The 24,104-nt window shown below is 46.7% G+C and overlaps 1 protein-coding gene across 2 annotated transcripts in view; it reads left to right on the forward strand.

The window, feature by feature from the left end:
- LOC123747659 (BTB/POZ domain-containing protein 2-like) overlaps nt 1–24,104 on the forward strand; it is a 209,098-nt gene that overhangs the window by 126,586 nt on the left and 58,408 nt on the right. Inside the window, exons 1-4 of one of the 2 annotated variants that reach the window (XM_069334087.1) lie at nt 11,399–11,580; nt 12,594–12,753; nt 13,626–13,862; nt 19,796–19,891. In XM_069334087.1, the coding sequence (XP_069190188.1) occupies nt 11,492–11,580; nt 12,594–12,753; nt 13,626–13,862; nt 19,796–19,891 (582 nt within the window). In that variant the 5' untranslated portion in view covers nt 11,399–11,491. Of the gene's footprint in view, nt 1–11,398; nt 11,581–12,593; nt 12,754–13,625; nt 13,863–19,795; nt 19,892–24,104 lie in introns of those variants that run through there. The other variant, XM_069334088.1, reaches the window with a different exon arrangement.

Here is a 24,104-nt window from a genome sequence, read left to right on the forward strand (position 1 = left end):
TAGTGTTTTCTCTGATATAGCTTGTCATATATAGGATTCTGGCTTCACAGCTAGCACACTTTTGACAGGTCAAGACGAGGATGCAAGATTTTGTGCACCAGTTACTGGGTGATATGGAAGCTACCTCAAAGAGGATAATTTGGTGTCTACACCCTAGTTATACCTGGTGGACTAACCTGCTGTACTATAAGATAAGGAACCTCTTCAATGTATGTAGTTAATTCTGTAGTTTGATTGGCTGCATATATATTAATTTAATAACCCCCCCTAATGTGTAGAGGATCGATTTGTGAGATTATTGCAGAAATACAGTCCACTTATCATTATACAAATTGCTATCGAAGTATATAAATTAACGTAAATATAAATTCATATAAATTAAATAAATATAAATCTCACAGGTCGGTTCCCACAACTTCTGTATATTCGACCAAATATATATATAGTATCTTAGTGTCTGTGTTTATTTGTCACCATACTTTACATAACAATAGAACCGTTACATTGGTGACCACAGAGAGTTTCGACAATACCCAGCCACGATGAACTACAACATGGACTCTCACTGGACCTCCACTGCTGCTGCTTGCTGTGGACCGCAGCCACCTGTCATGGAACGTTGCCAACACCCTTGCCATAGCTATGATTTTCATCGCGATCGTCTCTGCATTTTCATCTACTACGGCTTGCTGCTCCACGATCACTACTCACTCATCTGGCAGCTTCATCAGTAACTACATAATGTGTGATCTACAGCCTGTCCTGCCGACTCTCCGTCGCTGCCAGGGCACTGCTTGTTCTACAGGGGCGCCCACGAAAGCTGCTCTTTCGTCAGATTCATCTACACGTTCACTGCATTCTGATACTCTGCCGACTCAAGCACTTTGCGCAGTACAGGACTTACAGCTTGCGTTTCCGACTCTTCGTCGCCTCCAGGACAATTCAGCTCTAGCAGTGATTACCTCGTTGTCCTAAACTACGTGCCTACATTACCTCCTAATGTCCTGGTGCCCGAGCCCATCCGCCCCGGATCTAAATGCTCCACCAGCGACCCAAGGACGCAACAATTATGCACATTCTTCTCTCCTGCTACACCGAGCTTGTCCACACACTGCCTACATCTTTTGGTACCAGACTACAATTTCCACAGTCAACAATGTAGTACTCGGCGTGTACAGTCCTAATCAACCCAAGACGCTACAGCTTCGACACAGAGCAGACAGCAGACTACAACCGCTTCGAGCCGCCACGCTCTCGCTCCCCGAGTTTAGACACTCACAAATCTCAATCTAGCCGCCACGCTCTCCCACATAGAGCTCCACGACTCCGGCCTCACTCAGCTCTCTGCTCTGCTCCAGGCTTCGTCTCAACGTCTGCGACACTGCTAAGTCCAGAGACACATCCGCCGACTACGCAGTTCACTTTTCGACCCCAGTTACCAGCCGCACCACAACCTGATCCTACGACGACGGACGATCCTGTACGTGCGACCGCCCACCCTACAAACCCAGTTAGATGACATCAGCGAAGAGGAGGAAGTTAACTTTGATGGTTATGTAACGCGAGCAGGGCGTACAATTCACCGACCAGCTAAATTCCTTGATCAAGTATTTTTCCTTTCCCCTGGGAGGGGGAGTTCTGTAGCGAGTAGATTATCCCAATAATATACTCGCTCCAAATGCATTGTTAATATTCCTGTCAACCTTTGGAGATGAATGAGGTGAGGCGTTGCCCGGGCAATACGGTGAGGAGTTGCCCGGGCATATAAGCAGCAGGATAGCAAACATTAAAGCAGAGTCTACTTTCAAGTGTGGTCTAGAGCAGATACTGTACCGACGCTCAGTGCGCTCAACTCGCACCAAAGTATCACCGGTGTACTTCTGTATATTCGACCAAATATATATATAGTATCTTAGTGTCTGTGTTTATTTGTCACCATACTTTACGTAACAATAGAACCGTTACAAGGGGTTAGGGTAAACAAATTGCTAACCAAACCATGGAATAACTCGCCTTTGATTTTAAGAAAGAGAAAGTGGTAATTTAACTCCACTGATCTCTGGAGCGCCTCAGTCAACACTACGGTATGCTACCATAGAGATATCGTCATAACAAATAAAAGCCATATCTACTTTGGAGAAACTTAATAGTAGAACAACAAAAATCAACCCCAGAACTAAGCCTACTAAGTATTACCAGCACTATTAACTACACATGACAGGTCTGATATTATCGATACCTTAAAATACTGAACAGATTAGAAGATATTAATCGTTCAACAAGCTACAATACAGGAGAGAAAAGAGTAGACGATTTTCCCTCTTTTTGATGTTTATTTTTCAAGAAATAGTTTATAATGAAGTTAACCCCTCTAAAACATGTTTTCGTTTTCTTTTTCAACAACACTAGAAAATATGGATTAAGGTAAGACAAAATTATAATGTTTACTCTCCAGTTATAGGGACCGAAAAGACTTCACTGAGGCTTGCTTGCTTACTTACTACCCTTCTACTTTGGAAAGCCCAACGTCAACTACTGACATTCCACTGGTTGCAAACCTCAACAATGGTTTAACTCCCGGGTACTTGCTTATTGCTAAGTGAACATATACATGATATGAAAGGAAACGTGCACAATCATCCTGCAATGTGTGGAAATTAAGCATATAAGACAGTATATCAGTCTGTTTATTTGTCGGTCTGTCCATACTTGAAGGCCAAATGCTTTGGGCTAGCCTCACCAAAATTGGCACGTGGAATTGTGTGGGGTACAGGACGAACATGGACTGGTCGGTGTAAGCCTACATTGAATGCTTTAGGAAATATTAGCCATTATAATAATAATAATAATAATAATAATAATAATCATATCTATTTTTTATAGTCTTTTATGGAATCTATCATGAAATCTGGCGTGTGATTAACGTGGAGCTGTTAGATAAAAAATAACGTAGTAAGGCACAAAGACTGTCAGTGTCAGGTTAAACAACTGGCTGACCACACAAGCAGAACTAGCAGCATTACACCTAGCTACGAGTATATTAAAAAACATTGGAGGAGGAATAATATTTTGTGACTCAAAGTCTGCTCTTCAAGCAATCGAAAACTTCTCTTGGAAGGTCAACAGCAAGAACCTCATACTCCCAATTATAAATGACCTAATTGCTGCAGAAAGTAAAGGGTCTCGAATCTCCTTTGTATGGATATCTTCACACATAAATATAACCCATCATAATGAGACAGACATTGTAGAAAAATTAGCGTGTAACAAGGATGAAGTTGAATTAGATCTAGGTATCCCCATCTCTGCTGTTAAAACTGGATTGGTCCAAACACTTAGATCTGATAGGAAAGAAATTACTGACTCCCAACGACCTGAAAGTACTAGTATAAAAAGCTATGATTTGTTCAGATCTGAAACCTATATCTATGGGCACCATAAAACGTCCAATAGACTGTGCGACACAGTGGTTGCAAAGATCAGGTTGGGTTTCCCTTAGCTGTGGCAGGTGGCTGCCGGTGACGGATCTCCCAATCCTGAGCACCCCAGTTGCAAACTCTGTGAGGAGAAACTACGGCGCGATCTCCTACACTACACCACTGAATGCCCAGTTATTAGACCTTTCAGATCAGTTGGCATGAGACACCTGGAGCTTTGCAATTACTTTATTCACTCTCGTATTTTTGAAGATATCCTCACAGTGTACCCAAAATTTGCCAGTGCAGGCTACTAAACATATGGCCCCGTATGACTAACCATTCTGCGAGATGGGGACTTGTATTACCACTGCTACCTGATTCAATCTTGTGTTGATATCCTCAAAATGCTTCAGGAGTCTGCCTGTGCAGACTGCCTCTCACATGCCTCTGTATGACTAACCATCCTGTGTGATGGGGATTTTATAGCATCACGTAGTTATTTTTCTTTGACACACTGTACTCCACTTCATATATTCCTGGGTAGTTGCACTAATGCAGATGTACCTAATGTATTTAAATAAAAATGGAAATGTTCGTTTGTTCAAAATCGCTAATCTCCGAAAGTTCTTCACCGATTGCTTTGAAATTTTCACACTACGTTCCATTCGCATCCCAGCGGATTTTTATATACATACTATATAGATGCCACGTTTGCGATGGGGGCAAACATGTTTTTTTTTTTAAACTGTGTTATGTGTTTTTCGCGAAAGTGAAATCTTCGAAACCTCTTTACCGATTACTTTGAAATGTTAACACAATATTGCATTTGAATAAGCGTGTGTTTTTATATACATACTATATACATGCCTCACCTGTGACAGGAAAACACTTTTTTTTAACAACGCATTTTGTTGGACGTAAGACCAACACACGATGTAATCTCCAAAAATTCTTTACCGATTGCTTTGAAATTTTGACAACGTTTCATTCTAATACTCGCATGCTTTTATATACCTACTGTATAAATAAAACACCTGTGACGGGTAAAAACAAACATTTTTTAAAACAGCACCATCTGTTGCTCACATGAGCAACACATGCTATACTGAATGTTATGATTCCATTTCACTGTTTCCGATTTCATTGATAAATTGAATTTTCATAGATTGCGATTTATTTTCATTTTTATTTAATTACTAACGGTACCCGGCCACGCGTTGCTGTGGCGCAGCAACGCATGTGCGTTGCTGAGCCACAGCAATCTCTCTCTCTCCCCCAGTCCTCCTCACCATTCCGCCCTGCCTCATTCCCTAGTCCACACAACTACACAACTATTCCCCACTCCTCCGTCCTCTCAACTATTCCCCTCTACCCCACCCTCTCGTCCTCTCCACCATTTCCCCCCACCCCTGTCCCCTTGTTTTTCCCACCATCCCCTCACTCCACCGTCCCCTTGTCCTCCCCACCATTCCCCACTCCTCTGTCTTCTTGTCCTCCCCACCATTATTTATTCCACCCTCCCCTCGTCCTGCCCACCATTCTCTCACTCCTCCCCCATCCCCTCGTCCTTCCTACCATTGCCCCTCCCCTGTCCCCTCTTCCTCCCTCACCATTCCCCACTCCTTTGTCTTCTTGTCCTCCCCACCATTATTTATTCCACCCTCCCCTCGTCCCGACCATCCCCAAATCCCCCATCCCCTCATCCTCCCCCCCATTTCTACTCTGTACTCTCGTTGTCCCCCACCATCCCCCACTCCCGTCTTCTCGTCCTCCCCACCATTCCCCACTCCCTTGTCCGATGCATTCCCATATGATATAGTATTCCCTTCAGAAAATTTGGAACAAATAATCTTTTGTTCCCATCACTGAAAAATAAGAACAGTAAACAAAAATGAAAAACAATGAAATAATTAAAAAATAAACTATACTCATGAAATGAATGGCATGGTCAACAACACAGCTCAATTCTAAGACAATGTCACACAAAATAATGAAATCAAAATGAAAATAAATCAAAACAGATGAAATTTCAATTTATCAATGCAATCTTTTTTTTTTTTTTATTTTTACATGCAAAGCATGCAATTTAAATACAATAAAAAAATACAGAATACATAACAAAATAAAACAATAGACCACCGGCCAGAAGGGCCGACAGCATAGCACAACAAAACACAAACACGAGAAAACATAGAAAAATACAGCATACATCAAAGCACAAAACATAATACAATGGCAAACTAGCAATCACAGTAACATCACAAAACAAAACCTCCAGAAAAACAAAACATACAAGAGGCATAACAGGAAACAGAACACGACAAACAATACATTCCAAACAAAACAAAGAACAAACACGTACAACAGGTAAAGCAATATAAAAACACCAGGTCAATCGCACAGCACAAACAATACAGGAATAAAAAACCCACACCAAGCCATCCGCCCCGTAAACAAAGGGCGAGGCCAAAATAAACAATAATAATAAACAATAATAAACAAGCAAAACACACACACCTGAAAACAAAACAGGCACAAACACAACAACATACATGCACTGGCCTGAAGGACCGAGAATAAAACAACAAAGTACATCAAGAAACATAAGACACTTCAGCACAAAACAAATCAATACAAATTTATTCAAAGACACTAAACACCGGCCTGAAGGGCCGACAACAAAAACAACAATGAACTGAAAAATAATGAAACACAAGAAAAAGAAACAACAATACCGGAAATATAAGAAATACAACAAAACAATGGTCATGAGAACAAACATAACACCGGCCTGAAGGGCGCACAATAGGTACAACACATAGCAAACAAACCACAGGTCCAAGCACACACCAAACACACAGCAAGCACACAGACTACTCAAATTTCTCATACTTATCCGGCCACTCCGCCGCCAGGAATTGAATACAATACGCCTCCCAAAGTAACATGACGTCCTCCGGAACAGGTTCATTATGAACTGTACGAGGATCAGGCATTAACTCCGGCACACCCACAATAAAACACCGAGCCCGTCGAATCCAGATGGAAGAAGGGCACCACGGAACAGGACGCACGCGGTCAACAATTTCAAACTGCAAAGGATGCTTATCATCATGCGCCACTCCGGAAGCCAAGACGAGAGGGAGAGGCTCCTTCCCATGAGGCCGGGCAATAAGCAGCGCACTGGGAGCCTCCTCGGCTGCCTCGCAGGGCCCCGCGTCAACCACCGAACGTTGTACCTGCTGGGACCCCCCACGCTTGGCATCCTTCTTCAGCACCAGCTTGATGCCTCGGCTAGCACCAGAACCCACACCACCCACGTCTGTAGGAGCAACCACCCTCACTGCGGAGAACATTCTGCCGGAGAAAGAACAGGAGGTAAATCAGACGCACAACCATCGTCAACAGCAGACACATGGACGTCAGCCACCACAAGCGACGTAGAGCGCGAAGCACCCGGAACCGCCACATCATCGCCCAAAGCTCCACCTGCGTCGTAGTCCTCCACATCAGCCCAAACAGTAGAAGAACGCCTGGAACGCTTGGGCACTGGCCGCACATCCTCACAGCCGGAGGCGGACCCAGAACCACGGGCCTCACAAACCGGGCGAACCGAAGCCCGTCGCAGTACGGCAGCAGCCTCAACCACATGGGGAACCGGGCCGCACACAACAGGACGCTCCGCAGCCCCCCCAACACCCAGCACAGCCATAACATCTGGCGAGGGTGCAGGACCAGGCGCAGCAGCAGGAGTCGAGGAAGACGAAGACGACTCGCAGAGACCATATGGAAGACCCTCGAGAGCAACTGGCACAGCAAAGTGACCAGCGACAGGAGCCACCGGAACATCCGGCGGAGGGACAACAACCACCGGGGGCATGTCGGGTGACGCAGGGGGGGCCGCATCAGCAGCAAACGGGACCTGCCCCTTTTCATCTCCGGAATCCACGCCCTGAGGGAGCGGCGGGAAATCCTCTTCTCGGAACAAGTCAACAGGTCCAGCAGGGGCCTCAGAGCACCTGGCAGCCTGATGCCCTAACTGGCCACACCGGAAACAGGTACGGGGCTGCCGGGCATAATACACCCGAACGTAGTAACCCAGCAGCGGACAGAAGATGGGATATCCGACCGCAGGCGCATACCTAAGGTACGGATGTTCGTCTGCTTCCCAGCATACTTCCCCGAGGAGAGCGTGTTCACCCGCACACTGATGACAGCACCATACCTCCCGAAGAAGCGCCGGAGAAGGTCTTCAGGGAACTCCAGGGGCGCACCGTGTACACTGACATCCCACTTCGGTCCGAGACCGCAACAGAGCCGGCGTCATCCGGCAACTGCAACGAACGCCCTTTGTACCGACGGAAGAAGTCCCGATACTCCTTCTCCCGCACGAACTTGATAATCACCCGGTGGGCTGTAACAAGCTCAACTCCATATACAGCCTCCACCGGGACACGAAGCATGTCGCACATCACTAACTCAATGGCTGGATAACCAGCCTTACACGAGAACTCTAGTCCCACGGAATTCACCCGCAAAACAGGAGGAATTGCAAGGCCCCTCATGTCAAAACTGCCACGTCAGCACGCAGCCACGCAGGCAACAACACTGGGAGGGCAGTGACGCCCTCACCACCTGGCGACCAAACGGCAAAACAATTCCAACAGCCACAGAGGGTCGGTAAAGTCCTCACTCCACAGCCGCTAGCAGTCGACTCCTTAGTATTGTGGGTGTTACTCCTACTTGCAACAGATGGCGCTGTTTTTCAAACAAAGCATGGTTTTACCTGCCACAGGTGTGACATCTATACTTATTCTCACGACATGAACGCCAATGTAAACAACACAGCTCAATTCCAATGCAATGTTCAACAAAATAATTAAATAAAAATGAAAATAATTCTAAATCTATGAAAATTCAATTTATCAATGCAATCAGAAACAGTGAAATGGAATCATAACATCTAGTATAGCATGTGTTGCTCTTGTGAGCAACAGATGGCGCTGTTTAAAAAAAAAAAGCTTTTTTTACCGGTCACAGGTGTTTTATCTATATAGTAGGTATATAAAAGCATGCGAGTATTCGAATGGAACGTTGTGTCAAAATTTCAAAGCAATCGGTGAAGAATTTTTGGAGATTACATCGTGTGTTGCACTTACGTCCAACAAATCGGGTTGTTAAAAAAAAACATGTTTTCCTGTCACAGGTGAGGCAAGTATAGAGTATGTATATAAAATCACGCGCTTATTCGAATGCAACGGTGTGTTAACATTTCAAAGCAATCGGTAAAGAGGTTTCGAAGATTTCACTCACATGAAAACCATATAACAACACAGTTTTTCAAAAAACCATGTTTTCCCCCATCACAAACGTGGCATCTATATAGTATGTATATAAAAATTCGCTCAGATGCGACTGGAACGTAGTGTGAAAATGTCAAAGCAATCGGTGAAAAACTTTCGGAGATTGCAGCATGTGTTGCTCTTACATCCAACAGATGGCGTTGTTTAAAAAAAAAAATGTTTTCTCCGGTCACAGGTAAGGCATGTATATAGTAGGTATATAGAAACACGCGCCTATTCGAATGCAACGTCGTGTCAAAATTTCAAAGCAATTGGTAAAGACGTTTCGAAGATTTTTCTTACATGAAAAACACATGAAAATCACAGTTTAAAAAAAAAAGGATGTTTTTTCCGTCACAGACGGGATATCCACATAATATGCACATAAAAACCTGCTCGGATGCGAATGGGACATTGTGTGAAAATTTCAAAGCAATCGGTGAAGAACTTTCGGAGATTAGCGATTTTGAACAAACGAACATTTCCATATTTATTTATATAGATTTTGTTGGACATTGCGTTGGAATTGAGCTGTGTTGTTTACAATGACGTTCATTTCGTGAGAATAAGTATAGATGCCACACCTGTGACAGGTAAAACCATGCTTTGTTTAAAAAACAGCGCCATCTGTTGTACACAGGAGGAACACCCACAATACTATATATGCTACGATTCCATTTCAATGTTTCTGATTGCATTGATAAATTGAAATTTCATCGATTTCGATTTATTTTCATTTTTATTTCATTATTTTGTGTGACATTGCCTTAGAATTGAGCTGTGTTGTTGACCATTTCATTCATTTCATGAGTATAGTTTATTTTATAATTATTTCATTGTTTTTCATTTGGTTTCTTACTATTCTTTCTTTAGTTATCTTTAGTTATCTTTAGATGATTTCGGGGCTTTTTAGTGTCCCCGCGGCCCGGTCCTCGACCAGGCCTCCACCCCCAGGAAGCAGCCCGTGACAGCTGACTAACACCCAGATACCTATTTACTGCTAGGTAACAGGGGCATAGGGTGAAAGAAACTCTGCCCATTGTTTCTCGCCGGCGCCTGGGATCGAACCCAGGACCACAGGATCACAAGCCCAGTGTGCTGTCCGCTCGGCCGACTGGCTCTCTTAATTTTCAGTGATTGGAACATCAGATTATTTGTTGTTCCAAATTTTCTGAAGGGAATACCAGATCATATGGGAATGCATTGGACAAGGGAGTGGGGAATGGTGGGGAGGACGAGAGGATGGGAGTGGGGGACAACGAGGGGACAGAGTAGGAATGGAGGGAGGACGAGAGTATGGGGGAGTTGGGGATGGTCGGGACGAGGGGAGGGTGGAATAAATAATGGTGGGGAGGACAAGAAGACAGAGCAGTGGGGAATGGTGAGGGAGGAAGAGGGGACAGGGGAGGGGGCAATGGTAGGAAGGACGAAGGGACGGGGGAGGAGTGGGAGAATGGTGGGCAGGACGAGGGGATAATGGAGTGGGGAATGGTGGGGAGGACAAGGGGACGGTGGAGTGAGTGGATGGTGGGAAAAACAAGAGGACGCGGGAGGGGGGAATGGTGGGGAGGACGAGAGGGTGGGGGAGAGGGGAATGGTTGGGAGGATGAGAGGACTGAGGAGTGGGGAATAGTTGGGTGGATAGGAAATGGGGCAGGGCGGAATGGTGAGGAGGACTGGGGGACAGGGAAAGATTGTTGTGGCTCAGCAACGCGCATGCGTTGCTGAGCCACAGCAACGCGTGGCCGGGTACAGCTAGTGTATTAATTAAAAAAAATAAAGCAGAGAAAGAAAAAGCAATGCATCTAAGACCCTACATGTCAGTGTTTCATGAGAGGTTGCTGGAGATGAGTAAGAAGGACAGTACGAAGATATAGCTAGCGAGAGAAAGAGGGGAAACGCAGACAGACCCGAGCAATGCCGGGTACTCCCCCAATATATATAATATAATTATATATTGCCCTTTCCAGCAAGTCCATTAGGAACTTTCAAGTATTTAAAGGGAAGTTTGTGTATTATTCAGGGTTATCATTTGATATTATGGGGTCTGTGGCCTAAACCTAAATGAAATAGTTGACCACATAACCCGAATGCACTCAAGCATGAGGTAAAATGAGCATAAAAACTCTCCCATCCTTGTGTAGTGAGATGGTACAATAGTACAATACTCGGCTTTGTAGTGAGGTGGTACAATGGTACAGCACTCGGCTTTGTAGTGAGGTGGAACAGTGGTACAGCTCACAGCTTTGTAGTGTGGTGGTACAGTACTCGGCTTTGTAGTGAGGTGGTACAGTGGTACAGAACCCGGCTTTGCTCGCGAGCGGAGGTTCGAGCCCCAGCAAGGGCATTTGAAACATAAAAGTATTTAAAGTGAGGCCTATGTACTATTCAGGTTTATCATTTAATATAATATATTATAATGACAAATCATCCTTCAATTTGAGGGAAAGACGGAAATGCACACCTAACAGTCATTGTAACAGCAATTCCTATATAACATTTATAATTAGATAATGACTTTAGCTGGTAATCCAACCCACAGATGGCACTGATGAAACTTCGGGGAAAGGGCGTCCTAACTTTGTGTGTGGAGCTTCCGCTCTTGTTTAAGGTGCTGGTAATCTGTTTTCATCGCCAACTACTACGCTACTCTCCGGCCCTCTCTACACCTGTCACACGTCCCTGGGGCTGAGTGAAGGTCTGCTTCTTCAATTAGTTTCAGCATAAAAAATGTCATCGACAACTTTTGGCGAAAATGGCACACCAGAGTGCAGCTCCACCACACAATTTGAATCGGGAATTCCTTCTCTGACTTATGAGTAAGTAAGCGTAATATTCACATTTATTTAACATCATTTGTTTGGGGTGCTGTTTTAAGAAAGAAAAGATAGAATGATGCCCAAAAAAAGACTGACATAACTTATAGGGCGAGGCTTTAATGAAAGACTGCCTTAGTGTTCCGAACTGCCTTTGCATTAGACTACATATCTTTTTCATTGTTTCTCGAGGCACAGAATATCAGAATATAGCACAATGCAAATACTTGGAACCAGTCATTGAATCATTGACACCAGGATGCAACATGCAACGGCTACAGCACAACAATGATAATACTGGGTGTAACCATTTCAGATTTTTGAGTAAATTGTTGCCCTATAAGAATAAATTAGTTAACCTGCTTTTAACAGCCGAGGTGCCAGATTGACTTTCTTCCTCTGAGTAACCTGCTCTAGGATGTATTAGTGTAGCACCAATAAATGCACTGGACGCCAGTAATAAATCTTTAATAAGAAAATGGTATAAGGATTACACCATATTCATGTGACTGAAATATGCCCAGCTGATTTTGTTAAATTGTTTGATTGGTAGACACTTTTAGAAGGTTGTTGTCTTTTGTTGCATCAGTTTGTCTAGCAGCACTGACGTTTCACCTGGATACACCAGGCTCAGGGGTGTATTAGGTGTTTGTGGCCAACTACGAAACACGTACATCTTTTCTCAATAATGGAGGCTTGCTTAACTTATTAAAATATTCACGAATTTGTAAACTTCGGAATTCGAGGTTGTTAAAGACCACCTCGTTAAGTTTTGATCCTGATTAACGTTTCACAAAAAAATAAACAAAGCCGCCAGATATGAGGAAAGATCCACAGGTTTCGCAACTGGGCGCACAAATGCTATAATCCTTGACCGGACTATTGTCGCGATACGTGTTGAAGTACTCTGGAGGCCAACACATTGTGTATCTTGGCTTTAAACTATATTTAAATCAATCGCTGTGAGTCGCGAAAATATTGTGCTTGACTGATGTCATTCTCTCTGCACTTCCAAGCTTGTCAGATCTGCACATCCCAGCACGGGATACTAAGCTGTCAAGGCGGTCGTGGCAGTGTCAACTTGGAAGTCCCGAGCAGCGGCTGTCTTGCCTGAGGACGAAGGGGCAGCTGTCAGACCTCACCATTGCCTTCCCTATGGAGAAGAAAAAGCTTAAGGTGACGAGAGGAACTTAATAGTTTTAATTTAAGAGTTTTAGGGAGCCAGTTACTTTAAATAAGGTAACTTTAGGGGAGATCTACCTTAATGTAGATCGTACATTAGTTGTAAGTTGTACAGATGTCAAGCAGTCCTTGGTGAATGGTGTGAGAGGACCACCTTCCAGTAGCTCGTAAGGGCAACGTCTGCGTTAATTTTGCTTATTAATTGGTTAAAATTGGTTAAAAATGCTAAAATATAGTTAAAAAACTAAAAATTTTAAATTGCAATTTAACTATTCACAGGTAAACTGTTTTGATTTTTTTTTAAATTTTGAACGTACAATAATATTGGTAATGACCGAAATGAGTTTGACTTTGAAAGTAAAAGTTGAAAAGGTATGATGTCTAAACAGTGAGCTAATTTTTAATAAGTTTGTGACAATGCTAGTTGTGGCATAAGTTAGAAGTGCTTCAGCATCTGTTCGTTAGCTTGGATTCAAATGAATTCATTTGCCATACCAATTTTCGTTAATTATCTTGTATGGCAAAGGCAAGAAATTCGAAACCAGCATACTTTCCCATTGGGTTGGTGTAATCCTTTGTGGAAGTGAGAACAGCCACTTCAAAAGTTATTTTTAGATAATGTCTAAATGGTCATTCGAAGATCAGGGTTTTTCCACGTTTCATGCTTTGAAATTTGTAGTAATTTTAAGAATTAAAACTGCTTAATCTACCTATGCATTCTAGAATTAACTAAACATAGTTAAGCAGCTGATTTTCGTTACAAAAGACAAATTTGCAAGGAAGTTTAGGTTTACAATATTTACATTTCTAAACTGATTATAACGACAAAATTTGCCAATAATAAGTTATTAAATGTGTGTGGCCAGGTACACCGGCTGGTGTTAAGTATGAGCTCGCCCGTGTTTGAGACGATGTTGAAGGAGTTGCCGGCGGGGGAGGACGACACCCTCCTGCTGCCCGACGACTCGCCGTACGCCATCGAGTGGATCATTAATCATCTCTACCACAATACGACAGACCTCCCAGGTGTGGCTGGAGCCTGCCAAGTGTACATGCTGGCCGACAAGTACCAGTTGGAAGCACTTTCTCTAATCTGCGCCAAGGTACTGTGAACATGAACAAATAATTACAATCCGTACTCCTATAGAAAGGCCAGATAACTGATAATCCAGCTGCTAAACTCCCCTGGTTATGAATAAGTAACTGCAATTCTTTCAGCTTATCCACAGGCAAGTGTCGATTCAGTGTTTAAGTTCTGTCAATTATTTGTATGTAGCCTGTGGAAGCAACCAGTTCTCAGTCAGTAGATTCCTGGCTGCGCCACCAGAGGGTGCAGACGTCGAGCTCTGGCTGTCAGTGGTCGTTTGCCGTTGCTGAGTGGCGGTTGCTGTGGGGGGGTGTGGAGCTCCCGCTGGTCGGGGCCCCACCTGCCAGTATGGACGGGGCTGGTACTAGCCGTATCAGAAGACTAGACACAGTGTGGCTGGATTTTTCTGTTGATGTGGGTTGGCCCGTTGTAGAAGTTGCCCTCCTCGACGTCCTCCGTGTTGATGTCCCCGAGCTCCTGGGCCTAGAGAAGTTGTCGCCCGCCCGTGTTGCGGTGTCGTTCGCCAAGTCAACTGTATACCGGGAGTTTGTGGCCCGCTGGAATGGCCGCGCGCTTCCTCTTCCGGATTCGGCTGTGTCTGTAGAGATCTCGGATCCCTGGGGGCCCTTGACGTTTGTGAGTATTCACGGCATGCCGGTGACCTTCCCCGAGGCGGCCCTCGGCCTTGTTTACGCGGTTTGGGTCGGTGGTGAAGCACCGGTTCAACACTTTGAGTGCGGGCCGACTGAAGGGGGTCCGGCTGGGTTCACGCACGCTTGTCATGCGGCTCACAAGCCCTATACCGTCCAGGGTCTCTTTTTCGTGGGCTGTCTCTGAGGACATTCTATCAGGGGTAGACCCGGACGTGTTTCCGGTGTGGTGCTGAGGGCCACGTCGCGGCCGGTTGTGACGCTCCTCATACAGATGCCCCTTCAGTTTTCCTAGAGGATGATTTTCCTCGCTTATCTGTGCGTGTGGACTCCCCGGCGGATTCTCGCTCTGTGCTCGTGCCTGGTGTGGATCCTGCGGCGGTTCCGGATGTCGATGCGTCTGGACAGGATGTGTCTGCCCCGCCGGTGAGCTCGGGGGACCTAGGGGCGCCTGTTTCGGACCTTCATCGTTCGATGCCTGTGGACGTGCATCCGCATCCGGTGACCTTGGGGGATGCTGTAGGGGTGGTGCCTGAGTCTCTTGCTGGAGGCCGTGTGCTTCCCGGGGCTGACGGTGCGGTGGTATGGTCGCCATCCCTGGATACCTCACGTGTGCAAACGTCTTCCCTTCCGCCTGTTGTCTCTTCCTTCTCAGACTCCGGTCTCCGTTCCTAGTGGTGGCTTTTTGCCCCGCGTTGTTGAGGCTGCTGTTCTGCGGGAACGTGCTGCCCCGATTTTGGTGCCGCCTGTCGATGGTCCTTCTGGGTCACCGCTTGTTGGGGGTGACAGCTCCGACGATCAGCAGCCTCTGTTTAAGCGCCGTCGCTCGGCTCGGGGTGCGTCACCTCGCCGGTTGTGGGCAGAGGAGCGGGATGAAATGGAGGATGTTGATGTGGCCGACGCTGTGTTGCCTCCTGTGGTGCCTTCTGAATTGGATGCTGTGCCTCCTGCTGGTGGCTCCTCTCAGTGGGCTGTTGCCCCTGGTAAGAGCGACCTTGTGGTGGTGTTGACGAAGGATGTGAAGCGGGGGGCCTCTGCTCCTGTTCCGGTTGGTGGGGGCTCTAGGGCCCTTGCGGAGCCACCCTCCGCGGGTCTCGGTGCGGTTCCTGACACAGAACGGTGTGCACGCCCTAGTGGGCGGGCCGGTGTGCGGCCTGCAGTGCAGTCAGAGGTGCTTCAGAGTGTGCGCCTGTGTGCCCAGCGTCCTCGGGGGAAACCTGTCCCTTTTGTCCTCTCGACCGGAGAGGTGCTCGATGGATCTACGGCAACTGTGACTTTTCAGTGTGATGACTTGGTGCGTCCTGTTCCCTGGTGCTCTTCTACCATCTGGGTTCCACGAGAGCAGTGTTTTGTCTCGGGAGTGCCGAATTCAATGTCTCGGCCTACTGCGACTCCTGGGTGTCCGTTCTGACAGTCTCCAACTTGTTTGGGAGGCTTATTGTTTACGATTTCCTGCTCGGGAGTACCCGGAGAAGTATGAGTGATTGGTTTATTGGTGTGTTTGGTTTCTGTCTGTATTGTGCATGATGTTTCCCCGGTGCCTGCGTGCACAGGTGGGTGTCCTTTTCTGTGCGTGTGGGTGGTGTGGGTGTTCTTGTCCCTGCATGGCTTGTTTTCTTGTATGTTTTGTGCTATGCACTTGATGTGTGTGTTTGTGTTGTGTTTTATGTTATTTATGTGATATTTATTTGTGACATTCTGTTTGTGTGTGTGTGTGTGTGTGTGTGGGTGTGTAACCTCCAGTGCCCGTTTCGGGGTTTTCTCATTGTGCCTTAATTTGTTTCTTGGTTCTTGTATGTTTCGTTTGCATCCGTGTTTTCGCACTTTGCTATGTTTGTCCTGTATGTATGTATGATTTGTTTTCTATTGTCTGGTTTATATATTGTGTATTTCTTTTATAAAAACCTAATTTTGTATATGTATGCGTGTCTGGTGTATTCTGTGTATGTTTGTTGTCTTTCCATGTCCGTATGCGTCCGTTTGTTGTATGTCCATTATTATGTTTAATTTTGTATTCGGTCTTATGTCCCTGGAGTTTCTAGGGTCTTGTACTGCAATGTTCTTTTATGCCTGTTTTTCTACTTATGTTTTGTTGTTCTGTTCTTGTTCTTCTGTTCATGTCTTGTATATTGTGCTATACTTTGTATATTTCTTTTATAAAAATAAAAAAAAATAAAAAAAAATTCTCAGTCCATTCGATCCAGTGATCGACCCCAAAGACGCATTCATAAATCTTAACATGCTGATCATTCAAAACGGTTTTTCTCATTGTTTTATATTACCATATTGTACATGTTTAGGCACTGGTTAGGTGTTTACATGTTCAGTTGGCGATTATTTGTATTTGTAGTAGGCGGGTGAAGTATTTACTGTTGTGGTTCGAGCAAAATTCTGAGGTGAAGCACTTGTTCCGGAAGTGTTCGGATGTATTCGGTTGAGTCGTGTAAACAGTTTCACAATTATAAACAGAGTTTGACGGGTGTTTGGAATGGATTTTGGCCATTGTTTGAGCACGGGCTGAAGACGCTGGTCACAAATTATAAAGATCGGCCATTTATCAAACAGTGCTTCGATGCTTTAATCTGTTCGAATCACCCCAGTAAATGCTTCATCCAGTACTACAAATACAACAGTTGATTGGACCGATTGGGTAATTACACTAATTGTGGTAATTGGAGTCTGGCCCTAGCTTCGGTAGGGGGCAGACGTGTTGCATTGGCGCTCCAGCAGTTGGTGTTGTTTGCCAGTACGGCCGGTTGAGGGCGGGTGTGTCTCTGCCCACGCTGTGCTGACGTGGTGTTACGATGGGGGTCCCTCTACCGCCTGTCGTCCGGGCTCAGTCTCTGGGACTAGAGTTCTCTGTGCGGGCTGGTAACCCGGAGATTGCGCTGGCTTGTGAGATGCTCTCTATCCCTGTGTTTGAGATTTATGGGGTCGAGTTGGTAACGGCCCATTGGGCGAGTGTGAAGTTCAGAGGTGGCGGCGTATCGCAATTTTCTCCGGCGATACGAGGGGCGGACATTACCCCTGCCGGATGGTGCGGGCACTGTAACCCTCTCTGATAGAAGTGGTGCACTTAAGTCAGTGTGCATGGGCCTCCCTTGGAGTTTCCAGAGGGTCTGCTACGGCGGTATTTCGGCCGGTTTGGCGCAGTAGTTAGTGTGAGGGTGAACGTGGTGTCTTCTAGTCCTCTTAAGGGCGTGAGGTCTAACATTCGCACCCTGGGCATGAGACTCTGGGCGGGTATTCCGTCCTCTGTGCGGCTTATGGGGTACAACGTTCGGGTGTTTTACGCCCGCCAGCCGCGGACGTGTTATCGTTGTGGTCTTTTGGGCCATCAGGCTTTTGCCTGTTCTGCGCCTGCCGTTGCACCAGTGAATCTCTTCAGTGAGGAGGATTTTCCACCACTTCCTGTGGGGGATGATTCGGTGGATGTGGACGTCTCTTCGGCTGATGAGGTGCCCTCTGTTTCAGCTGTTGCTCCGCCTGTTGCGCCCCCTGTTGTTGTCGCCTCTCCTCCGGTGGTTGTGTTCTCACCTAGTGCTCAGCCTGTTCCGGCTGGTGTCCCTGAGCCTCTTCCGTCTGCTCGGGCCCCTCGTCTTCCGGTTCTTCCTCTGCTGCGTCTGTCCTGGTCCCTGCACCCTCGCCGTCTGTGCTGGGTGATGGGGTGACTGCAGAGCCTCCTGCTGTGTGGTCCGGTTCCCCCTGTGGTTGAGGCTGCTGCCGTACTGCGACGGGCGTTGATTCGCCCGGTTCGTGAGGCCCGTGGTTCTGGGTTCACCTCCGGCTGTGAGGATATGTGGCCAGTGCCCAAGCGTTCCAGGCGTTCTTCTACCGCTTGGGCTGATGTAGAGGACTACGACGCAGGTGGAGCTTCGGGCGATGATGTGGCGATTCCGGGTGCTTCGCGCTCCACGTCGCTGGTGGTGGCTGATGTCCATGTGTCTGCTGTTGACGATGGTTGTGAGTCTGATTTACCTCCTGTTCTTTCTCCTGCGGAAGGTTCAACGCAGTGGGAGGTGGTTGCTCCTACAGGCGTGGGTGGTGTGGGTTCTGGTGCGAGCCGAGGCATCAAGCTGGTGCTGAAGAAGGATGCCAAGCGTGGGGGGTCCCAGCAGGTACAACGTTCGGTGGTTGACGCGGGGCCCTGTGAGGCTGCCGAGGAGGCTCCCAGTGCGCTGCCTCGTGGGAAGGAGCCTCTCCCTATCGTCTTGGCCTCCGGTGTGGCGCATGATGATGAGCATCCTTTGCTTTTTGACATTGTTGACCGCGTGCGTCCTGTTCCGTGGTGCCCTTCTTCCATCTGGATTCGACGGGCACGGTGTTATATTGTGGGTGTGCCGGAGTTAATGCCTGATCCTCGTACGGTTCGTAATGAACCTGTTACGGAGGACGTCATGTTACTTTGGGAGGCGTATTGTATTAGATTCCCGGCGGCGGAGTGGCTGGATAAGTATGAGAAATTTTAAGTCTGTGTGCTTGCTGTGTGCTTGGACCTGTGGTTTGTTTGCAATGTGTTGTACCTATTGTGTGCCCTTCAGGCCGGTGTTTAGTGTCTTTGAATAAATTTGTATTGATTTGTTTTGTGCTGAAGTGTCTTGTTCTGTTTCTTGATGTACTTCGTTGTTTTATTCTCGGTCCTTCAGGCTAGTGCATGTATGTTGTGTTTGTGCCTGTTTTGTTTTCAGGTGTGCGTGTTTTGCTTGTTTATTATTGTTTATTTTGACCTCGCCTTTTGTTTACGGGGCGGATGGCTTGGTGTGTTTTATTCCTGTATTGTTTGTGCTGTGCGTTTGACCTGGTGTTTTTATATTACTTTACCTGTTGTACGTGTTTGTTCTTTTTGTTTGGAATGTATTGTTTGTCCTGTTCTGTTTCCTGTTATACCTCTTGATGTATGTTTTGTTTTTCTGGAGGTTTTGTTTTGTGATGTTACTGTGATTGCTAGTTTGCCATTGTATTATGTTTTGTGCTTTGATGTATGCTGTATTTTTCTATGTTTTCTCGTGTATGTGTTTTGTTGTGCTATGCTGTCGGCCCTTCTGGCCGGTGGTCTATTGTTTTATTTTGTTATGTATTCTGTATTTTTTTATTGTATTTAAATTGCATGCTTTGCATATAAAAATAAAAAAATAAAAAATTGTGGTAACTGCACTACAAAATTTTTACAGAAGCTATATCTGGCCAGAAGTGGCATAATTGCTTCTCGCCAACTGATAAAGAATGCAAAAAACATTTTAATTTACTTCCATGTATAATTACTTTTATGAAGTTCGATTAAAACTTTTTTTCTTTGCAGTACCTGGAGGAGAATGTAAGCTGCAATACCTTCACACGCGTCTTCAACGTAGCAACTCTGCTCAACAATGTGGAGTTGGTAAAGGCCAGCACACCGGTAGGCAAATTATAAACTATTCATATATGTTATCCCACAGGCGACTGAAGTCTGAATCGCACTTTTTCGCTTGGTGAGATTTAGTAAATTCCTTTAGTGGGGGGGGGGGGGGGGGATTTGGGGACGGTTCTTTTAACAAGCAGCCGTCTTCCTGTCCTCGTCGAGGAACTAAAATGTTAAGTGGCCCTCGGGTAAAAATAAAAATTTATATATAAGGATACTCTCAAATCTGACATTGAATTACCTGGTCAGGCTTATTAGAAATTTGTAGTTCTTATCTCATGTACCCTCTTAAAGACTGGAATGGTAAAGTTCTGAAAGACCTACAGATTAGTTACTCCCTCCGACCCTCGCAAGAGTAACAAAGTGACTTGGTTACAACCCAGGACCCGGATTCATAAAGCAGTTACGCAAGTACTTGCGAACGTGTACATCCTTGACGGCTTTGATTACATTTACTAAACAGTTCACAAGCATGGAACTTGCCAATAAACCGTTATAAACAGCCACCTTGTGCTTAGGAGCTCAATAACTGTTCAATAATTGTAAACAATGCCGTCAAAGAGTTAGAAAAGATGTAAAAGTTCGTAAATGCTTTGATAACGGGTCCAGATCTCTAGTGCATTCACGACCAGATTCAATCACATCCTGTGGAGGGAATCAGGGTTGGACCACCAGAGCGGGTAGACGTCGGCTAAACTCTCCCGTACTTGCTGAACCAGTTTTTTTTTTTTTTTTTTTTTTTTTATATACATGCAAACATGCTTATAAGTACAATAAAAGGAAACAGTTACATCATAAAACCGAACAAAAAGACAAAGCACAAACGGGCAAAACTAAGGAACAAAAGTACAAAACACAATAACGCTGGCGGGAAGGGCCGAGCACAAAATAACAATAATTACAAACAGAATACAATAATTAAGTGAAACGCAGCAGAATACAAAACAGAAATAACACGCCAAAACCTGAAACATACAGAACAAGGCTACCAGCACCGCACACACACACGGAGAGGCACCAACATAAAAATAAAAAAAGTTAATAATAAATAACTAACAATACAACATAATTATACAATAAACAAAAGGAAAAGCTCAACGGCAAAACTCGACAAAAAGCATAAACCCAGACCAGGTCACGCCAACAGCCTGAAGGGCACTCAACACCACACAAACAAGCGCACAAAGAGCATCATACAACCATAAAACCACAAAGCATAACATAAGCACATGACACCCACAACCAGACACACACAAACCAAACCCCGGACCGCACAGGAACCGGACACATACACACAAGCCACACAAAAAAACCCACAACCACAAACCGGAGCACGCAGGAACCGGGAAACAAACCCGCCCCACCCACTCACACACACCTGACCCGCACCCCACACCCATGTACACTAATGGAAACAACCCACAACACACAAAGGAATCACGAGTGAGGAACACATCCCTCAGAGACAAGACCATACGTCTCCGCAGCCCAGGGATACCGTCGCTTGTAGGCCTCCCAAATCATATATTCCCTGTCGGTAAAGGGACAATCCCCCTGCCGCCGCGGGCCCTTCATAAACTCGGGAATCACCAGATCAGGTGGAAACGGCCACTCCTTAAGCTCACTGACGCAAGTCGCATAACGAGGCTGGGGAGAGCAACCCACGTCCTTCGAGGTAGCAGACGACACCGCTGAAGCGTACGAGGGCTGCCGAGACGGCCGCGTCGCCGTACACACAGGAGCAGGGGACAATCGACGAGATGGCAACTCCACCGAGACCGCAGGAGACCTTGAAGAGACGGCCGGAGACGGAAGAGGCATCGAGACCGAAGCCGATGTAACGGGGACCGAGGAAGGGATTACAGAACCCCCAGAACGAGCAGTCTTTTTCAACACCATCACCAGGCCACCCCGCTCACCACGAATCTCGGCAGGGGGAACCACCCCCCATGAAGAACCGGAGCCATCCGATGCAGGCGACGCACCCGAAGCAGGAACCTCAGTCACCATATCTGCAGTGGAGGCCGAAACACTGGCACGGGCATCCTCAGGCAAATGCACCTCCGCCGTCACCGTAGTACGCAACATAACCGGAGCCACCCCTCCGTCGCCGGCAGATTCACAAGCGACGAAGTCGCCAACATCTGTCCATGCTGAAGACGAACGCCGAGAACGCTTAGGCTCGGGCCGCACATCATCCGATCCGGAGGCAGACTCCGAGACACGCGCAACACAAGCAGGGCGAACCGATGCACGTCGCAGAACGGCAGCATCCTCAACCACATGGGGCACCAGGCCAGGCACAGGAGGAAGCGCCGGATCCACCCCAACACCCAGCTCAGCCGGAACAGACGGCGAGGGTGCAGGGACAGGGTCAGACGCAGCTGAGGACGAACTGGAAGACGGGGGAATCGAGCAGCAGGCAGGCTGAAGAACCCCAGGGACACAAGTCAACGCAGGACGGTCACCCTGCGACGCCACCACCTCTTCAGGAGAGGCGACAACAACAGGGGGCGCAACAGGCGACACAGGGGGCACATCCGGGGCTGAAGAGACGGCCACATCCACTGAATCCTCCTCCACAGGAAGCGGCGGAAAATCCACCTCACTGAAGAGGTTCACGGGTGCAACGGCAGGCGCAGAACAGTCAGCAGCCTGATGGCCCAAGAGGCCACAACGATAACATGTCCGAGGCTGGCGGGCGTAAAATACCCGAACGTTGTAGCCCATAAGCCGCACAGAGGACGGAATATCTTCCCGGAGCCTCATGCCCTGGGTGCGAATGTTGGTCCTCACACCCTTAAGTGGACTGGAAGACACCACGTTCACCCGCACACTAATCACTGCGCCATACCGGCCGAAGTACCGCCGTAGCAGACTTTCTGGAAACTCCAACAGAGCCCCATGCACACTGACGTACGTGAGGGCACCACTCCGATCAGATAGTGACAGTGCCCGCACCATCCGGCAGGGGAAATGTCCGCCCCTCTTAACGACGGAGAAACTCGCGATATGCCAATTCCTCGGTAAATTTCAATATCGCTCGACGAGCCGTCACCAGCTCGACACCATAAACGTCGACCACAGGGACATGAAGCACCTCACACACCAGCGCTATCTCTGGGTACCCAGCCCGGCCGGAAAATTCGAGGCCCACAGACTGAGCCCGCAGGACAGGGGGGAGGGGGACCCCCATCGTTAACTCCACGTCAGCACAGGTAGGCAGACACACACCCGCCCTCAACCGGCCAAATTGGTAAACACCACCAACAGCCGGAGCGCCGATTCACCACGTCCTTTCCCTACCGAAGCTAGGGCTAGACCACTGAACCAGTTTGGTGTGCGGTCGTTTCGTGGTGTAATTCACGGGGGCTAGAACCCGCGTTCACCTGTGATATAATTTTGTTTACCGCAAACGTGGTCATACATTTACATGCCAACAACGTTAGAGATCTGTTACATATAATACTTTAATTTATTGATCAATCGACCACAGAAGGTAATTGTTTGCTTTAAAAATGCTAATCTAACCTTCAAACGTAAATACACATGTCAGTCTCCTATATGGTGTTTGCGGGGTTTTTAACATAGCGCCATTAACGTGCATTTGTGGTGTCTATTTTCCGGTGAAGCATTCCTTGACGTTTGGAATAGTTTTCCGGGACTGTGGACTGCCAGCTCATGAATGCGACCTTGTTTGACGTGTTGAGGGATGCCGTGGCGGACATCAGTAGTGTTACAGCTTATTTGAAATTACAATGCAGTCAAAAAGCTGGTTGTCTACAGGGACTTCAAGCGCTTGGTGGGCGGCTGCTTTGGTGTGATGCTCCATTGGTTGGTTCTGTCCATTAGTAGCCTTGTGCTCCTGCTGCTGTCTTCTCGAATTGTCAGATAACTTTTCCTTTTCCTTATGTTTCGTTTTTCTTCCCCACTCATTTTGCCCATTGTCATTTCCCGCTCACGTTTTGCCAGTTTTGATTATTCTTTTGGCCTTCAGTTTTGACGCCCGGGTGAGAGAGGGTCTCTCTCTAGTGTGCCCCAAAGAGTGAGGCGATTTGATAAAAAATAGTCTGTGTGTGTGTCTGTGTGTGTGTCTGTGTGTGTGTCTGTGTGTGTGTCTGTGTGTGTGTCTGTGTGTGTGTCTGTGTGTGTGTCTGTGTGTGTGTCTGTGTGTGTGTCTGTGTGTGTGTCTGTGTGTGTGTGTCTGTGT

Source organism: Procambarus clarkii, chromosome 30, assembly GCF_040958095.1.
Source record: "Procambarus clarkii isolate CNS0578487 chromosome 30, FALCON_Pclarkii_2.0, whole genome shotgun sequence".
NCBI classification, from domain to species: domain Eukaryota; kingdom Metazoa; phylum Arthropoda; class Malacostraca; order Decapoda; family Cambaridae; genus Procambarus; species Procambarus clarkii.